General features: G+C 41.9%; 2 protein-coding genes across 4 annotated transcripts in view; one reads left to right on the top strand and one right to left on the bottom strand.

The window, feature by feature from the left end:
* The first annotated feature begins 3,232 nt into the window (after positions 1–3,232).
* sp5l (Sp5 transcription factor-like) lies at positions 3,233–5,621 on the top strand. Its single transcript, XM_020619749.1, has 2 exons — positions 3,233–3,627; positions 4,023–5,621. Exons 1-2 carry the CDS (start codon positions 3,574–3,576, stop codon positions 5,043–5,045), a joined length of 1,077 nt encoding a protein of 358 aa, XP_020475405.1. The 5' UTR covers positions 3,233–3,573; the 3' UTR covers positions 5,046–5,621.
* A 1,106-nt stretch (positions 5,622–6,727) lies between these two features.
* The window catches only part of arhgef25a (Rho guanine nucleotide exchange factor (GEF) 25a), a 54,950-nt gene continuing 44,429 nt past the window's right edge, over positions 6,728–17,248 (bottom strand). For 2 of the 3 annotated variants that reach the window (XM_020617676.1, XM_020617691.1), the window contains 12 exons: positions 16,357–16,423; positions 15,844–15,947; positions 15,617–15,686; positions 12,621–12,710; positions 12,347–12,439; positions 11,933–11,983; positions 11,739–11,816; positions 11,423–11,614; positions 11,011–11,191; positions 10,153–10,382; positions 9,782–9,916; positions 6,728–8,664 (listed from right to left, as the gene is read on the bottom strand). In XM_020617676.1, the coding sequence (XP_020473332.1) occupies positions 8,539–8,664; positions 9,782–9,916; positions 10,153–10,382; positions 11,011–11,191; positions 11,423–11,614; positions 11,739–11,816; positions 11,933–11,983; positions 12,347–12,439; positions 12,621–12,710; positions 15,617–15,686; positions 15,844–15,947; positions 16,357–16,423 (1,417 nt within the window). In that variant the 3' untranslated portion in view covers positions 6,728–8,538. The remainder of the gene's footprint in view (positions 8,665–9,781; positions 9,917–10,152; positions 10,383–11,010; positions 11,192–11,422; positions 11,615–11,738; positions 11,817–11,932; positions 11,984–12,346; positions 12,440–12,620; positions 12,711–15,616; positions 15,687–15,843; positions 15,948–16,356; positions 16,424–17,248) is intronic. The other variant, XM_020617683.1, reaches the window with a different exon arrangement.

Raw genomic sequence — 17,248 nt, 5'->3', positions numbered from 1 at the left:
AAACTGATGAAATAATAATCTGTCACTGAAGTAGAAAGATGGTGCCTTGATTGAAGAAAAGTTTATAATTTGTCCAGAGGGCCACTGATGTTTCCCTGAGTCTACGCAGGTAAACCTCAAAAATATGCTTGAGTGTAAACATTGATATCTGTTCAATACCTCTGTCAGTAACAAAGCTCCTGCTCAAACATTCACACACACACAGCAGGGAACAGGAAAGTTACTCCTCACCAAGGTATCAAATTGTTGCACTGTAAAGTCCAGCTGTTGCTATTGCTCCCATCGCAATGAAACCGCATGTCATGGTAATTACGCTCCATCTTGTCCTGTCTTGGATTGCTGAATGGTTAAAGAGTGAAGCACTACAGTTAGCAGCAGGCTTTTACATGCTGTCTGTCACATCCATTAGACCACATTTGTCACATGAGGGCTATTGAGTCAGCACAGTGCTGTAAAATTGGCTTTTTGACATGGCCACCGGTACAAAGGCTGCTCTTCTCCATGACTACCCTTTTTGAGTGCAGATGGTCAAGACAGCTGGGACAATTTAGTGATCTGAGGCTTTTAAACTGCCCCCCAGGCATGATAAAAGCAGCTTGAAGAGCCACTTGCATATTCTATGTTTTGGGCTTAAGAGCAAGATTATGTTTGCAGCAAAAACAAAACCATTTGTTTTCTACAATGGGCCAAAGGACCTAAACCTCTTCCAGGACATGGAATTTTTCAGAATATCTAACTATCATATAAAAACTGCTGTTTTAAAATGTATTTTCTGTCTTTTTCTCTTTAAAATGTGTGCATGACAACATCTATATCACTTTTTTGGGATTTCAGCTTGTGTCAGTCTTGAAGTTGCCGGTAGCCACCCAGTCAGAGGAGCCTGTGGCGCAGGACGGAGCAGGCCTGATTACCAGTGATCTCACCAGCTGTTTAATGAACACAGGGACCTCTTTCTCTGGAAACGAGTTTTCCCTTGAAAACCGTAGAAGCCGTATCCAGGTCTATTTAAATGAGGTAACATGGGGAAGGTAAGCACCACCACATGAGCATTGTTTTCACAGTTCAAAGTGAGGAGAGAGTACTTTGCACTTCAAAGCCGCTCATCTGGGAGGCAGTACAGTGGGGGTGGGGTGGTGTGGGGGAGAGGGGACAGGAAATAAGAATCAGGGTAATTAACAACTTCTGCCTCGTAATAAACCAGAGACACAGTTTACCTCTGCCTCCGAGATACACTCCTATTTTCATGTCCTCCTTGCGTTTGGCTTTTACAGCTGTTTTCTTTTATCCCACACGTTCACTTTAATTCGGAATTAGTTTTTTCTCAATGCTGTAAGAGCTATATGGAATTGATTAAGATGTATGGGGGATTTGTATCATAAACATTCTGTGCATTTTATTTATTTATTTTTTAACTGCAGATGTTTGTCCTTTCTAAATAATAAAAAATGTCAAGCTAATGGTACTTTGAACAACTAGAAGTCATTAAAATGCTTTCTCAAACATGCATGTGCTAAAACGTCCTACATATTTTTATAAAGAAATCATGTCATCATTATTTTTGTTTGTTCTGAGAAAAAAACTAAACACATTTTCTCAGATTTGCCCAGATTTGTCTGCACCTAAAACAAACATAACCTGGTGATTTATTAGCAGGCTGTAGCTGAAGTCTGCACATGTGAGTCTAACGAAATCTTTGTTTCCAGCTGAGGTGTCTGCTCATTTTGCACCATTATCTTCAAAAGGGCCTTAGCTAAAGATTATTGATTATTGTCACCCTCTTCATTTATTTTTTAAGATGTTAATTCTAACAACTATGACCCATGTGGAATTTGAGAAGCTTTCTTTTCAAATTCACTTATATTGTATACATGTATACATTTTTTCTTCAAATGTTTCTAATTTTAGTTGGTGTCTCCTTGAGGTATGTTTATTTAAGAATCACAGCCTGTGAAACAGGGAGCAGTAGGTGAGTGAGGACCCAGACATTTACATGAGAAACAGGTTCCCAGCCTGGTCTTAAACTCTTAACATTGTAATGGTGAACAGACTTACAGAATGAGATTAAGCCTAAATCTGCATTTAATGGAGCTGATCTGAAGCGGCCTCTACTTGAACTCTGAAATGTGAGAATGTCACACAGGGAAACCTATTTGACATGTCACCTACTGGTGGGAACTCTGAGGCTTTGATTGAGTTTTATCAGTTTGCTTTGTGAGGGAAAATACTGCTGTTTTCAGAGTGTGTGAGCCCCGAGCCTGCCAGGCCGGGGAGCTGCCTGCTGGTGCACTAACACAAAAGGCTTAAGTGTGGAGTGCATGTGTGATCTGAAGAAAACTAATGATAAAACTGTGGATTAAATAAGACCCAACATATTGTCTTTGTATTTATTCATCTCATTATAAGAAAAAAGGTCATCCATCAGGTGATATGTTTTTAAGAGTGCATGGTTTACATCATTTAAGCAGACATGCACGTTAACTACAGCTTCCCATTGTGAAATCAAACTGAATCAGTGTGTCACCAGGTATTTCATAAAAAAAAAACTACCCTTAATGTACTCACCCTTCTGTTATAACATTTTAATATTCATCAGATTTTGTTGCAACAACAACAACAATGAAAAATTACACCTTTGTGCTTAAGTATGAATCCATTTGTTTTTTTTCCAGCCATGGTTGTTGTTTGTGTTGATATTTGTTGACTGCAGACTTTTTAACACAGCATCACTGACTGCTGCCACAAATAAAAATCTTTTTATATACTACCTTTGACTGAATTCCCACAGCAGAGTTGAAACAGTATGCAAATACTCCCAGAGTGAAAAATATTTGACTTAGCTGGATTTACTAATCTTAGATCTTTTAGCAGACTAAGCATTTTGTTCTTGTATAATCTGTGGTCCTAAATGTAGATACTGAAAGTTGCTGAAACACTCAATTAGTGTTTTTTAAATCATGTAGGATAATAGTTGTGCGGTTTTTCTGAACATTTAAAAAGGGGGCACATAACACAGGATGTCCAGTTCAAATACATATGATGCTCTGACAAATAGATATTACAGAAGAGTCTGTATCATATTTCAAGTCTTTTTTTAGAACAATTGTGGGAGGAGTCAATTCTTGAGGTTAGCATTTGGTTGAAATTGAGTGAAATTATGAGTAGCCCACCCCTTCACCTAACAATGCCTCCTCCTCCCTCCGCCACATCTCTCTATTGACTGGCTCTCCTGCATCATACTGGAGACCCCGTTGAGAGGATCTCTTCTCTCTATAAAGACAAGATGCAGCTCAGGCGTGTGTGAGATGATCGCAAGGATTTATTGCGCGCCTATCTGCCTCTAACTTCAGACTGGCACCAAATGATCTGGGCTGCTAACCTACTAAAACTATTCACCGAGTGGGCCGAGGGACATCTGATTGACGCAAGGATTTCCAGCGCACTGTGATAAAGAGTAGGACACCCGAATGTGAGCATCTTTTCCTACCGAGCTGCCAGCTGTAGTTTAGACTTTGTGCGCGTCGCCTCTCGGCGCAGTTTGTGTTGCAGGTGCGGGGAGAGGGAGCGCAAGAACAGATGGCTGCGCTGACGCTACAAAGGACCGACAACTTTTTGCACACCTTTTTGCAGGTTTGTTTTATGAGGAACTTTTTGATATAGCGCACGTGAATTTATCACTTGGTGTTGTGGTAGTGAAAGCGCACGTTTCTACAATGTGTGCATAATGAATGGACAGACTTAAAGCACGCCTTAGTATAAAGCTAATTATGCCTGCTGCAGTGGTAACAGTCATTTGGTAATTAGAATAGCTGATAAAGAGAACACAGAAAAACTAAACAAAACTTAAACTAAAATGACCAGAAAAGCAGATATTAATGATTAACATTGAGTTGGATTACATATAGAAGCGAATTCTAAATGTTTAATGATAGTTCATTTAAAAATGTCTGTTTAAATTTAAGGATGCCTTAACACTTGTTCTAATGGTGGTCCATCTAATCTAATGAGTGTCTGTGTGTCACCAGGATCGGACACCCAGCTCCTCTCCAGAGGGAGCACCTAACACGCTCTCCTTCCTGGCCACCACCTGTAGCCAGGCCTGGCAGGTGGGAGGCACTATGGGCTCTGAAGGTTCCCAGTTTCCCTATGAGGGCACCGTCAGCTCCACATCAGGAATGTTTCAGCTCTGGAGCAATGATATAACACCCAGCACACATCAGATGACCTTCACAGTGCCAAAGGTTCAGTTCACTGGACACATGCAGTCTGGCCTGGGTCACCATCATCATCACTCCCATCACCACCACCATGAGCTGCCTCTCACTCCTCCAGCTGAACCTCCCTCATCCTACTCCTTCGAACTGTCCCCTGTTAAAGTGCTGTCTTCACAGCCACAGGCCAGCGGCCCCTATTATTCTCAGCACAACAGTGTGGGCCAAAACTTCTCCAACTTTCTCCAGAACTCCTCATCCAGGCATCACCTGCCTGGAGGCCATGTGGAGGAAGGTCAGCAGTGGTGGAGCCTACCCCAAACCAGTGCCACCCCTTCCAACCATCCCTTCTCCCTGGGCAGACAACTGGTTTTGGGCCACCAGCCTCAGATAGCTGCTCTTCTCCAGGGTACCTCTAAAGGCTTGCTGAGTTCCACACGCCGCTGCAGACGCTGCAAATGCCCGAACTGCCAGGCAAATGGAGGGGGATTAGAGTTTGGAAAGAAGAGATTGCATATCTGCCACATCCCGGAGTGCGGCAAAGTATACAAGAAGACCTCTCACCTGAAGGCACATCTGCGCTGGCATGCCGGGGAGAGGCCCTTCATCTGTAACTGGCTCTTCTGTGGTAAAAGCTTCACCCGCTCAGACGAGCTGCAGCGACACCTCCGCACACACACTGGGGAGAAACGCTTTGGGTGCCAGCAATGTGGTAAGAGGTTCATGAGGAGCGACCACCTCTCCAAACATGTCAAGACCCATCAAACCAGGAAGGCCCGGTCTGGGCAGCCTTCTCAGAGCACGGACCCTCTGCTCAACAATATCAAAAGAGAGTAATCGTTGTGGTCCATCATTTAAAAATAATTATCAACAGTGAACAGACTGTGACTTAGGCTTACTGCCATAGGTTTGCACTAGAGGGTAAGCATCAAGCTCCCCGAACATCTTCTCCTGTCAAAGTCTTACTTTTGACATCAACAAGTACCATAAAAATATATTTACAGACCATTTTTAATAAAATTATTTGTGTGCTGTTTGAGGCACCTTTAAAGAAAACTTGAATCTTTTTCCAGTAATATTGTGAGTTTTGTTGCATTCAAGATGCCACGAACTGATTTCATTTGGAGCAAAACTCATAGCAATTTGTCTGAATTTCAGCTAATATAAAAATTGACATTTTTTAAAGCTGAATTGTGTAAATAATTTACCATGATAATAATGGAGTGGATATGAGTAAGATTTAACAGGGTTTACCCTAATATGTTGTCCATTTATAAAATAAACGTATATGTCTTACTGCAGCTAAAGGTCGCCAAATAAAAATGATAATTTCTGCTCACAGTCAGTTTCAGAATAGAAAAATCCCTGTGCTCCTGTTGGTAATTAGGTTTATATTCTAAAACATATCCTAATTTGTCTGCTTCAAGGCATAAATCCTATTTTAAATGTAAACAAAAGAGTCTCTGATCTACAGATTTATCTTGTCTGCTCTTAAGCCAGAATGCGACCTAAGTAAGCAGACAATTTAAAAATGTAGTTCTTTGTAAATTATATATAAATATCATGAACAATTTTATTGAGGTTAGGGCCGCATGCAAATTTGAATAAACATTGTCCTTGCTGAAACAATTTCGCTGGTTTTAATAATGTTGTTTTCTTGTATCTTTTATGACTGTCTCTTTGTGACTGATTGTGAAGTAAATATCTATGACTAACAGTGAGAGTCAGTGGTTTTAACCTTCACCGGCTCATCCAATAAATGTGTGAATTACTGAGAATTCCCTGGAGCACCTAAAGAGCTAACATTTTATTTAAATGATGATTTGACAGCATTGAGAATACAAATGCTGCCCATTGTGTTGCTGCTGTGAAGGAAGAAGCTCCTAAAAAAGATCTAACATGGTGGGCTATTCAAAGACTTCTACACCTCAAAGTAAATACTCATCCCATTGATGTGACTGTTTGTCTCTTCTTCTGCAATCAAGTTCACAGTCATGTGTCTTTTAATGAGTGTTTTCTTTCTCTCAATGGAGAAGATTGAGTCAACAAATGCGACAGAGGGCTCAGGAGAGGAATTCCCTGTGAATGAGATCCCTGTTGGTGAGACCCCCTTGGTGGTGACAGGAACTCCCTTTGATTTTGCACCCTTGTGAAAGATAATACCCCCAGCCCACCCCACCCCAACCTCCATATATCACAGCCATGTTACGATGGGCTCTGCTTTACAGCCCAGAATAGGGCTTTATTCAAGGGCCAGCCGACCAGATGTCTGCTCATCTAGGGCTTTCTTCTCCTTGTTTTTAATCCTGTCTGAACTTTCTCCGGGGGGGGGATGGGGGGGGGGGATGTTGAAGCAAGCAAAATGCTTTGCCTTTGTCTTTGTCAGAGGACCCAAAGTAGGTCTGTGGATATCCAAAGCAAAAAATAATACACAATGATGATCATATTACTATTTTAGTTGATCCATTAAAAAGACTTTTGTGTAGAGACTCATGTAGACGCTCCCTCAGTTTCCAAAAGACACTTTTTATTTGATATGATACAACAATTTCTACTCAGTCTAACATGACATTAACCAACCTTCACATGGTTTTATGTCTTTGCTTTCGGTTCTTTGTAGTGGTATTCCTGTGTGTTACATGCAAAACTGCCTGATCAGTAATTCCCCTGAAAACTCACTAGTTCACATTAACTGCAGAAGAATTCTGTGAGATGGTTCAACTCACTTAAAGTCTCACCTTTCACTTTAGTTTGAGGAATTTTGTTATTTTTCAGACTGATTATTAAGCAGCTTCAGTGTGAGTCTTGTGCCATGAGACCTATTGATCTTTGATGCAGATGTATGAGCCAAATAAACTGGAAGTGAAAGCCTTGTGGGGCCCTCTACTGGCCACAGAAAAGAACTGACCTGTTGTTTGCAGGATAGCCCCCTTCATCTATACCACTCTCCTCTTTTTGTCACTTAGGCATTACAGCCCAGATAGTAACACAGGTATCCATGATTGCTTTGTAAGAGTAATGACAAGCTGAGCTATGTAGTAAGAGCAGCTGCGGTTGTTTTTGGCACAGTTGTCTGAGGAAGAGGGTGCATGCGGGTTTGTAAGCTTTAATCTGTTTATCCAGCATCATATTATCCTTCACTTTAACCAACTGGAACTGAGACATTTCTCAAAATTCCTGGGTTGTTCTTACAAGTGTAAATGTATGATTGTCTTTATGATGTGCACTGTACAGTATTTAATCAATAAGGGCAAAAGCTAATAGAGATTATAGAAGTGGTGCACAGCTGTTGACTAATAACACAATTAATATTAGATTAAACCAATTCATTTTGAAGACTCATGTCCCCAAAATCACAAGCAATCCACTTCTGTCTGAAAAGAAAGATCTGTGTAAAGTAGCAGGAGATGCTGCATGCAACACTTTGGGTCAGCACCGCAGTCTTTTGATTGCATCTACCTAGCAAATCCTCCGGAGCAGCCAAAAGAGCCAAGTGCTCTGAAGTGACGTCATACCTACAGAGATCCTCCAGGGGGCTCCCTCACACCTTTTTTGTCCAGATCAAAGAAGGGCCGGTCAAACAGAATAAGAGAGCACACAGGGGCTCTCAATACTGTGGCAAGGGATAAAGTTCTTGATTTTCAGATGAAAGTCAAGTGAGTAATGTCCTTGTGACATGTTCACATCAAGTGTTCTGCCTTTCCCATTCTGGTCGACATAAACAGCAAACTCAGATGCCAGCAGAGGAATGATTTGTTTTCACAATGGGGCATCAGAAGAAAAAAAAACATTATTAAGGAAATTTACCAGAGAGTACAAGAAGTGCCACTGGCACTCACTGCACATTGTTATGCACTCGGACACATCCATACATCACTGCATGAACATACATTCAGACATACACACAGCTCCAGTGACCGCCCCTATTAGGAATGGATATTTTTTCTTCAAATAAATTCCCCTTGCCCTTTGAAAGAGAGAAGACTAAGGTATCCAAACTCTCAAAAAGGTAAAAAGCATCAATTGTCATAAAACTGAGTGTGTTTTCACTATGAGCCCAGCAACATCCCACCATGTGCCGTTCATGTACACTGATAGTGGCCAAGGCTAGTCACCTCCCTTTAAATGGTTCTCTAAAAACAGGAATGAAGTCACTTTCTAGTTGCTGCTCATAACCCCTTCATGTGATCCTTCATTATACTCCAGAAATCACTGTTGAACCAGGTAAGGATCCAGCCTGGCATAAACAGACAGCAGACAAGTCTTCTTGTCTCCGCAACTTTAGCATTAGCTGCTGTCCTCCTGGCCCAGATGACAGATGTGTCAGAGTTCATAGGTCATCCTCATCTAGCTGAGCCAGGTTGCTGGGCCGTCGCCCAGCCAAGGGACCCAACAGTGGAGCCTGGCTCCCAGCGTCAGAAGCCTGACCCCTTCGGTAGCCCTCTCCTGCCCTCTGCTGGGGGGAGAAGGAACATTCATTACACAGTTGTAAAGTACGTTTGTATCATGCACCAACTATACTTTTATACTAAACACAACCTTCCCATATGGTCTAGTGGTTAGGATTCCTGGTTTTCACCCAGGTGGCATGAGTTTGATTCCTGGTATGGGAACTACTCTGGGGAGGTGCAGGTAGAGCAGTTGTCTCCCAACTTGAAGGTTCAAATCTCAGTCAAAGTGTCCTTGGGCAAGACACTGAACCCCCCCTCATTGCCTGTGATGGCAGCATTCAGCAGCCCTTGGCTCCAGACATAATTTTGCTGTACGTGTCACAATGACAATAAATAAAGCTTCTTCTTCTATCCATTCCCTCTAGCACAAGTGTCAGAAATTATCTGCCTTTGATAGGCATCTCTCTCTGACTTCCTCGTGTACCTCAGTCTGCTTCCTCTTTGTTTTGTGCCAAGCTTGTCCATACTGAGTAAACAGAGAAAGTGGTGGAGAATAACAGCTGCTGGCCCATCAACACAGCTGAGGATAAGAACCCAGTGGTGACAGGGGAGATATAGCTAATAGATCCCAACAACAGGATGGTGACTGGGCAGATGGCTAATACTTCAAAGTAAGGACAGACCAGCTGGATCTTTTTGAAATTTTTTATATCTTGTGTAAAAAACTAAGATGTTGATATATTTTCCCCTCTATTTATTCAACTAACAGAAACAATTAAGCTAGCAGAAATCAGGTAATCGGTTTCCTTCAAAATAATTGATTTTGTCGCTTTTTCAACCAACAGGAGGTGAAATAACTCTTCTAGTGATTCAACAAATTCCTTCTCTCTGTGTCTGTTTTAATAAATGTTACCATTTACTGAAGTTTTTCATATTTTACTTAACACAAATGGACACATTGAATTTAATGTTAGATGGTGTACAACAGCCTGGTATCATTTCCGCAGAGGTTCACTTTGGCTTGTTTGGCACTATTTTTCTCAGGGCTGCTGTCGAATAATAACCCAGGGCTGCTGTCGAATGATTACATTATAACTGTAACTCTGAGGCGACCATATAGATATCTTTGCCTCTAAACACATGCACTACACACCACCTACCTACACCTGCACTATACACTACCTGTGCACTTTGTGTGGTGGGTATGTACAGGCCATTTGACACAGCTTGACAGTTTGGTTGATCAGTGAAGGCCAGTTGGACATGTGATGGAGATGCAGTGTGGAAGTCAGCAGGGAACGGCTGGACTGCAGTGGGCTGCAGAGGCAAACAACAGGTAAGTCACTCAGTGCTGTAGTGCATGCACACAATACTGTTAGCTGTTTTGACTATATGCCCTTTGAGCAATACTCAGTCCTGCCATAAAAAAGCTTATAGCAGACCTGGCAGTGTCTCAGGTGTCTCATAAAGAGAACTGCTGTGTTTGAGTGGGTAGATACTGCAGGACAGTGTCACTGTGTGTAGGGCAGTGAGAGAGAGCAAAAGAAACCTACATCCCACAGTGAGATTGTCTCAATAGGTCCTTGGCCCTGGCCTTGGCTAGGCAGGTGGAGCGCAGGCAGAGAGGTGTTGTAAGAGTGAAGGGATGGCAGCTTATGGCGATCAATAGAAGCAGAGGAGTGGGGCCGCAGGGTGCTGGCTGCAGACAGAGGGGGCCTCATGCTGCGGCCCAGGCTGTTAGACTTGCTCTCTCGCCGTTGGTACTCAATAGGTGACTGTAAGGCTGACAGACATGGAGAACAAAATTAGGTCTTATAGTGCTCTACTGCTGATTCTCACTGTTTTACAAAGTAAATCATGTGGATTTGACTTTATTTTGTTAGTAACACTTTACTTTAACCTTGTCCTCTAGCTTCACTGTCAAAGTTAAAGATGTCTAAGCATATGGAAGGTCATTTACACCAGGATAAAAATGACTGAGGAAATTGATATTATAGTCAAAGGCTATATAGAATTTTTTTTCTATTAAGTCAAAATGACATTTTGACACTTCAAAGTATTTTCAAAATTATGAGCTTATATATCAGAATTTTGATCTACTAAATCAGAATTATGATAAAGTATTCAAAATCTAAATAGCCAGTCAAAATTGAGAATCAAAGTCTAAATTTTGACTTCATATTTTACTTACTATCTTATGATTTTGACAGAGCTATGAGTGTGTTTATATGTTTGATTGCTTGACTGGGGATGTTGGGTGGGGGGGTCCATACAACACACAACAGTGAAACTAACCTCCTCCCACTCACACCGATTCACCTGCATGTGAATCAACAACATAGTGTAATAAACTGAAAATATGCCAGTCTGATCTTTGGACTCGTAGCCTTCTGAGTTCAGCTGCAACTCACCATTGAGGAAGTTGCGCTGAGATTCCAAGATCTGAACCACATCGTTGATCCAGGCCCTGCAGATCTCAGGGGAGGAGGCTTGCAACTGGAAGCGCACCACACTCCCGTCTGGGTTACGTGATGTGAGCACAAAGCGTGCATCATCGCCGTCCACGCTGGGCTCCACCCCTAGGCAGCTCACCTGGAACAAACCACAGCTGACTGGCATCTGTGAGGAGTCCTGAGTTGTTTGTTAAATACTTCACTGACACATGCAGAAAATTCCTTCCACTGAATTATGTGCTAGTCTAGTCAAGAATTAGTGTGTTGTGAATCTATAGTTTTTTTGTTGTTGTTTATTTTTGGCGTTTTATTTTGCTACATCATCCCGTGTGACCGATCTGAGATCACTGAGGCTGAGCAGATACCACACCTTGATGCTGTTTTTGAAGATGTACCCAGGGAGTGAGAAACCTTTCTTCCTGTCGATTGGCTCACTGAAAATGACCAGCTGCTCAAACAGGAAGACCCTTCTTTCCTTGGCTCGAGACAGGAAGCCACTGTCCTGCTCGGTAACAGTGAAGGTGTCTTGTTGGAGCAGTTTCCCCTGGGCGGTGATCTTCCCCTGGTACCACAGCGAAGACAGACACAACAGAGAAAATGTTACAGTGTGATTTACATGGCTTGAATAGTTGGCATGAGAAATGTTTTGAAGACTTTGAAAGTTGGTCTACATTCCTAAGACGTACCTCGAAGCCTTGTAGTCGGCCTACATTCATCATGTCGTTGCAACGTTTTGGCACAAAGCACATCACTTCTACTGCTTTCTGTTTAAAAGAAAAGTGGGATTTTTATCATGAACACTAATAAAAAGTTTGGCTTTGTTCATAGACACAAAACATCACTTTGAACCCTATATTTGTGCATCAGGACACCCACCCACCTCCAAATCCTCTGTGTCCATCCCAGCTTTGGTGTAATACTTCAGAAAGTCCTGATCAAATAAACACAGCATGGTTAGCAAAGCATTCCAGGTTTACGACCCAGACTAAGGTGAGAACATCTGGAGGAGTGTTTATGTATTCTGAGCACACCTTTCATTTGAATGCCAAAGAGCAAAATTTTAAACCAGGGATGTTGATTTATGGTAATCTTGAAAGCCTTTTATGTATAATTGTTGAAATCCTGGGGTTAAAAAATGTTTCTCACTTTTTAATTTGCCTCTTCCTCCCTGACTGACTTGTCGTGCGTGTTTGTATGTTTACATCCCCGTGACTGACCCTGCTGTGTGTCACACCGCTTCTCAGTAAGCACCATGTGTGTCTGTGTATATGCGTTGGCGTGCCCTGCTCTTCACCTTGAGCAGCAGCTGGTACTTCATGATCCTTTGGACAGGTTTGATAAGCAGGTCATTGAGCTGCAGCCGGTGGCCCAGCTGCTGACGCAGCTCCTGACAATGTACAGTAGACAGGCAGAATAAAACGACACTAGTCAACATGATAGCCACAGCACAGACGACTAGTGCAAGCTCTCAAATACAATATATTATACACTGTCTGCCCATTTCTTGTGTGTTTAAGTAAATTTATCAAAAAAGGGTTAGGGTAAAAACAGTTTCAACATTGAGTTACCTCAAAGTAAGTCTCGATGTACTCTGAGACGATATGTTCTGACTTGGGCTTGTTCTGACAGTATACGACATACATGTGCAGACGCCTCTCCTGTATGAAAGTCAAACAAACATCTCAGTTACAAATAATTTCGTTGAACCTTTGATGCAAATTAGCCAAAAATACTTTAGGACTTTAAGAAGAGCGCCGCTGGCAGAGATATGTATCTTTAATTGCCTTACAAATAAATGAAAATGCCACAGAGCAAAAACAGTAACATTCAGTGTGCAGTGTCTGGTTGTTGTTTGGGATGAAAGGATTATGGAACAATAATGGTTTGTCTCAGAGCGAGGGGCCTTTGAAAACTGATTGTATCTGGCGAGCTCCGACTCTTCTGTGACTAACTGGCATGGGAGTGCAGATGTGGCAATGCTGAGTTCTTTAATGGAGGTACGTGTAACTGAGCATTAGGCAGAGGTGGAAAGTAACTACCTGTAAGTACATTTACCCAAGTACTGCACCAAAGTACAATTCTGTGCTACTTTGACTTCACTTCACACTTTTTACTCCAGTACATTTTTTATAGCTGTAGTTACTAGTTGCTTTTCAGAACCAGATTAGTACAAAAATTACAGTATAATTAACTAACTTTATTGATCACTGGTGGAAAATTCACAAGCTACCCAGCAGTAATTCAAAGTAAAAGCATATAAGCTAGTTATAACTAGCCTCCATTTTACTAGGTGCAACATTAAAGTGAGATACACAATAATGCATCAGTCAATATAATCCAATAATATGATAAACATTCATGTTAAATGTGCCATTTTGCAAAATATAGGCTTTTAGTACTTTAAGTATGTTATATGTGCTAATACCTTTGCACACTAGGTTATGTATAATTTACACATGTTACCCTCAGTGTAACCAGAGCCTTTTAGAGTCTACTGATATAAGGCTGTACCTAGCAACAGACTGCATGGGTCTGTGACCCAGAGATCTGTGAGCTGCTCCACCTGCATAAGAACATCAAGTAAAAGTACTGATGACAACACAAGGGAAATATATGTATTGTCCTGTCTAACAGTATTATGTATAAGAGGGTCGGCACATGTTTTCATGTTTTTATATGTTGCTTGTGTGTGAGTGAGCACACGTTGCATATTGGTGACACAGACTGGGCTTTCAGCTTTTCATTAGGGGGATGTTTCCAGTCTGCTTGTTTTCATATGGTGACAATATGCTTAGATTTAATTACACATTATTTTATTCCTTCATAGGCTTGTTAAGTTGATTATCCAGTGCAAAGAAACAAATCCAAGATGGTCAAATTACCCATCATGCCTGTCTAGTCTGCAGGGACCACCATATAATTTAATTTTGGTCAGTGTATAAGCCCTGTGACCCCATACCATCTCAGGCTCTAAAAATAATGGGCCACATTCGCCAACTGTTCTTAAGAACAAATTTGTTCATAAAACCCACTTATGAAGTTTTCACAAAGATTCTGGCATCCACCGACATTTTTTATCTGGGATTTGTCCTTAGGTAAGAACAGAATCTAACACACTTATGCACATTTGTGTGTTGACCTCTTTGTGCAAAATAACTGGTTATTTGTTTTTTTTAAATCAGTTCTAAAATGTATTTATCTTTTAGAGTGTGACTATTTGCAGCTTAGAATTAAGAAACACATTACTTAAAAACCAAACATATCAAAGTGCACATCTTCCTCTCTAATTTACGTTAATTTCTTTAAGTGTATCTCGAATATTTTGGCCAGTGTGCAAGTGTTTGGTTGTACAGCATCGCATCTGAGATCAGACTCAGGATCGTTGAGGGGACCTGGGTGAATGCATGGAGGTCTGCTCAGCTAACGGCGCACATGAAAGTGTTGTGTATGGCCCCGAAACGCTGGTCCAGCTCAGACACTGTGGGCCGGTCTGTCCTCCTCCACTGGTCAGCGTCTCTCTTCAGTGTTTATTTTGTTGTTTCAGAGTCACCTTTTTAATTCATCGGTTGTGTGCCCTTCTCCTTTTAAAGTGCTCACTGAACGAGTTAAGAGCATCTCAAGCATCTTTTTGTTTAATTTTTTTTTTTATTCTACTACTGAGGCTATGAAATATGTCAACTTGTTTGTTCTTCTCCATTTCATAACTACTCAAGTTTTTCTTCGGTTTGCAGTTCCTTGCTCCAACATCTTTACATTTACGATGTAGCATTCCAGGTTTTCTCAACTTGTCTTTTGTGTTTCTGCATGAGATGTGTGCACATGGCCCTAAAGTCTCACACCCTTTTATGGGTTTTGGCAGGGCGTTAGCCTTTGTTAATTAGGAACAACTGGCACAAACTTTCAACTTACGAACATATGGGATTCATTAATATAAGAACACAGATGCCAACAATTCTTCGATTTAAGAACGCGTTCATAAATCAGACCTAGACTTTTGAGAGGACCTTTCTTAAGAACAACCCATGAAGAAATTTAAGAAAATACTGGGGAAGATGTTGGCGAATGAGACCATACACTTCACAGATATTTTCTTGCATATGTCACTTTACTTCATTCTTTAGCCAAGATAAGTATGAAGAAGTAAGTCACCATTTTGGGTGGACAAAAACCTTTCAATCAAAGGGTCTGTGTAAAGGAGTTGTTATTTCTCATCTCATTCATGTTGTCTTTTCTTTTTGTTTTTTCCATAGTGTTTCCTGACCAGTCCAACCCAAACTGGAAATCGTCCAGTGTGTCATTTGTGTGCATGTGTGTGTTTGCCATGCACACTGTTGTAAAAACACAGCCTGGCCTGAGACGTGCTGTATCAGTAACAGGGAAGTGGAAGCAGAGACGTTGCCAATCAGAGGGAAAGAAAGTGAGACATATGGTATAAGAAAAACAGGAGCTCTATGTGTTTTCTTAGCTCTGTTTACCTTCGGTCCAAACAGCACAAGGAAGCAGACGCAGACATTTCCAGCAAAGTGTATGTGTGTGTGTGTGTGTATGCAGTAGTCACACTCACATGTTTAATGAAGAGCTGAGCCAGCTTCTCTGGCTCTGCCAAACTCTTCTCAAGCTCCCCCAGAAAGTAGCTGCAGAGAAAACATACATACACATGCACATTAACACATGTACAATATACATCCATGCCCAAAACAGAAGGTCACGTTTGTCTCCTGACCTATTTGTCCTCCCCTCGGCCACAAACATGTGGAAATAAAAGATTTAAGGAAAAAATCAGATACTTACTCTTTATGCCAGTCAAATATTTGGTGAATGTTCCCAAACACAATCTTGTCCTTTCCCTTCATGTCCTCTGGGATACCTTTGGAGCTCATTGTGGCCATGTAGCCCTGCAAGGGAAGGACAAAAGCTGCTGACCTCTGTTCACACCTAACATCCCACCACAACCAACTGATTCTGACCAGCACCAATAAATATAGCTAGGTTGTTAAAACATACCACAGCAATCACACAACACCAAATATAAAGTTCATATTAACATTCTGATGGCAAGAATTCTCTGAACTAAAATATCACCATATTTTAATACTTTTCAAACTAATAATTCACAATGTTCACAAAATCTACTAAAGACTGGAAACAATGGGCTGGAGGCAGACCAGAGTGTGACAGGAAGTGGAGGAATTGTGATGATAAGGATTTAGAGCTCTCTCTGACAGACTGGGTGGATGACTACATTAAGTTCCCTCTTCTCTGTCAGCACAGTGTGTGTTCTTAGCTGGCAGACAGTGAGGTTACCTCCACTATGAACCCCAGGTCTTCCACATAGTGCTTCTCTGTCTCAACAAGCTCCTTCAGTACATACCTGTAAAGATAGAAATGAGGAAGGATTACAGTTATGCTATCAAATCTATTTAGTAAAAACTCAGTAAAATTTTATTTTATGAGTCCCAGCTTCTTAACATTTTTCCAGAAAGGGGCAAGCTTTTATTTCATAATTCCTGTAAAGGAGTATGTGATCTGGCACTAGTCACAGAGAAATGGAGACAGCATTTAGCATAGAGAGCCTTTCAATATACAGTATATTAGGTAAGGGTTCATTCTTTACCTTAGAAATATTAGTTTGACAAACTAATCTTAATGTATATCACTATACGACCTCCGATGTATTGGACATTCGGGTGAAGAGAGGGGCGGAGCTGTCAACCGATCACCACCTGGTGGTGAGCTGGATCCAATGGCGGGGGAGGAAGCTGGACAGACTCGGCAGACCCAAACGTATTGTGAGGGTCTGTTGGGAACGTTTAGCAAAACCCCCCGTCAAAGCGAGTGGACCATATTCTCCCCCTCCATTGTCGATGCGGCCGTTTGGAGCTGCGGCTGTAAGGTCTCCGGTGCCTGTCATGGTGGCAATCCCTGAACCCGGTGGTGGACACCGGTAGTAAGGGATGCCTTCAAGCTGAAGAAGGGGTCCTTTCGAGCCTGGTTGGCTCGTGGGACTCCTGAGACAGCCGACGGATACCAGCAGGCCAAGCGGGCTGGAGCCTAGGCGGTTGCGGGGGCAAAAACCCGGGTCTGGGAGGAGTTTGGTGAGGTCATGGAGAAGGACTATCGGTGCGCCTCGAAGAGATTCTGGCAAACCGTCCGGCGCCTCAGGAGGGGGAAGCAGTGCCCTGCCAAAACTGTTTAC

Source organism: Monopterus albus, unplaced genomic scaffold, assembly GCF_001952655.1.
Source record: "Monopterus albus unplaced genomic scaffold, M_albus_1.0 scaffold6.1, whole genome shotgun sequence".
Lineage (NCBI taxonomy): Eukaryota > Metazoa > Chordata > Actinopteri > Synbranchiformes > Synbranchidae > Monopterus > Monopterus albus.
The sequence above is the reverse complement of the archived record's forward strand: the minus strand, read 5'-3'. Positions and strand labels throughout refer to the sequence as shown.

Bases quoted from the DNA above. Each gene is read 5' to 3' on its own strand.
- sp5l (XM_020619749.1), top strand. From the start codon at position 3,574: ATGGCTGCGCTGACGCTACAAAGGACCGACAACTTTTTGCACACCTTT. The intron at 3,628-4,022 runs GTTTGTTTTATG...GTGTGTCACCAG, and splicing joins TTTTGCACACCTTTTTGCAG to GATCGGACACCCAGCTCCTC.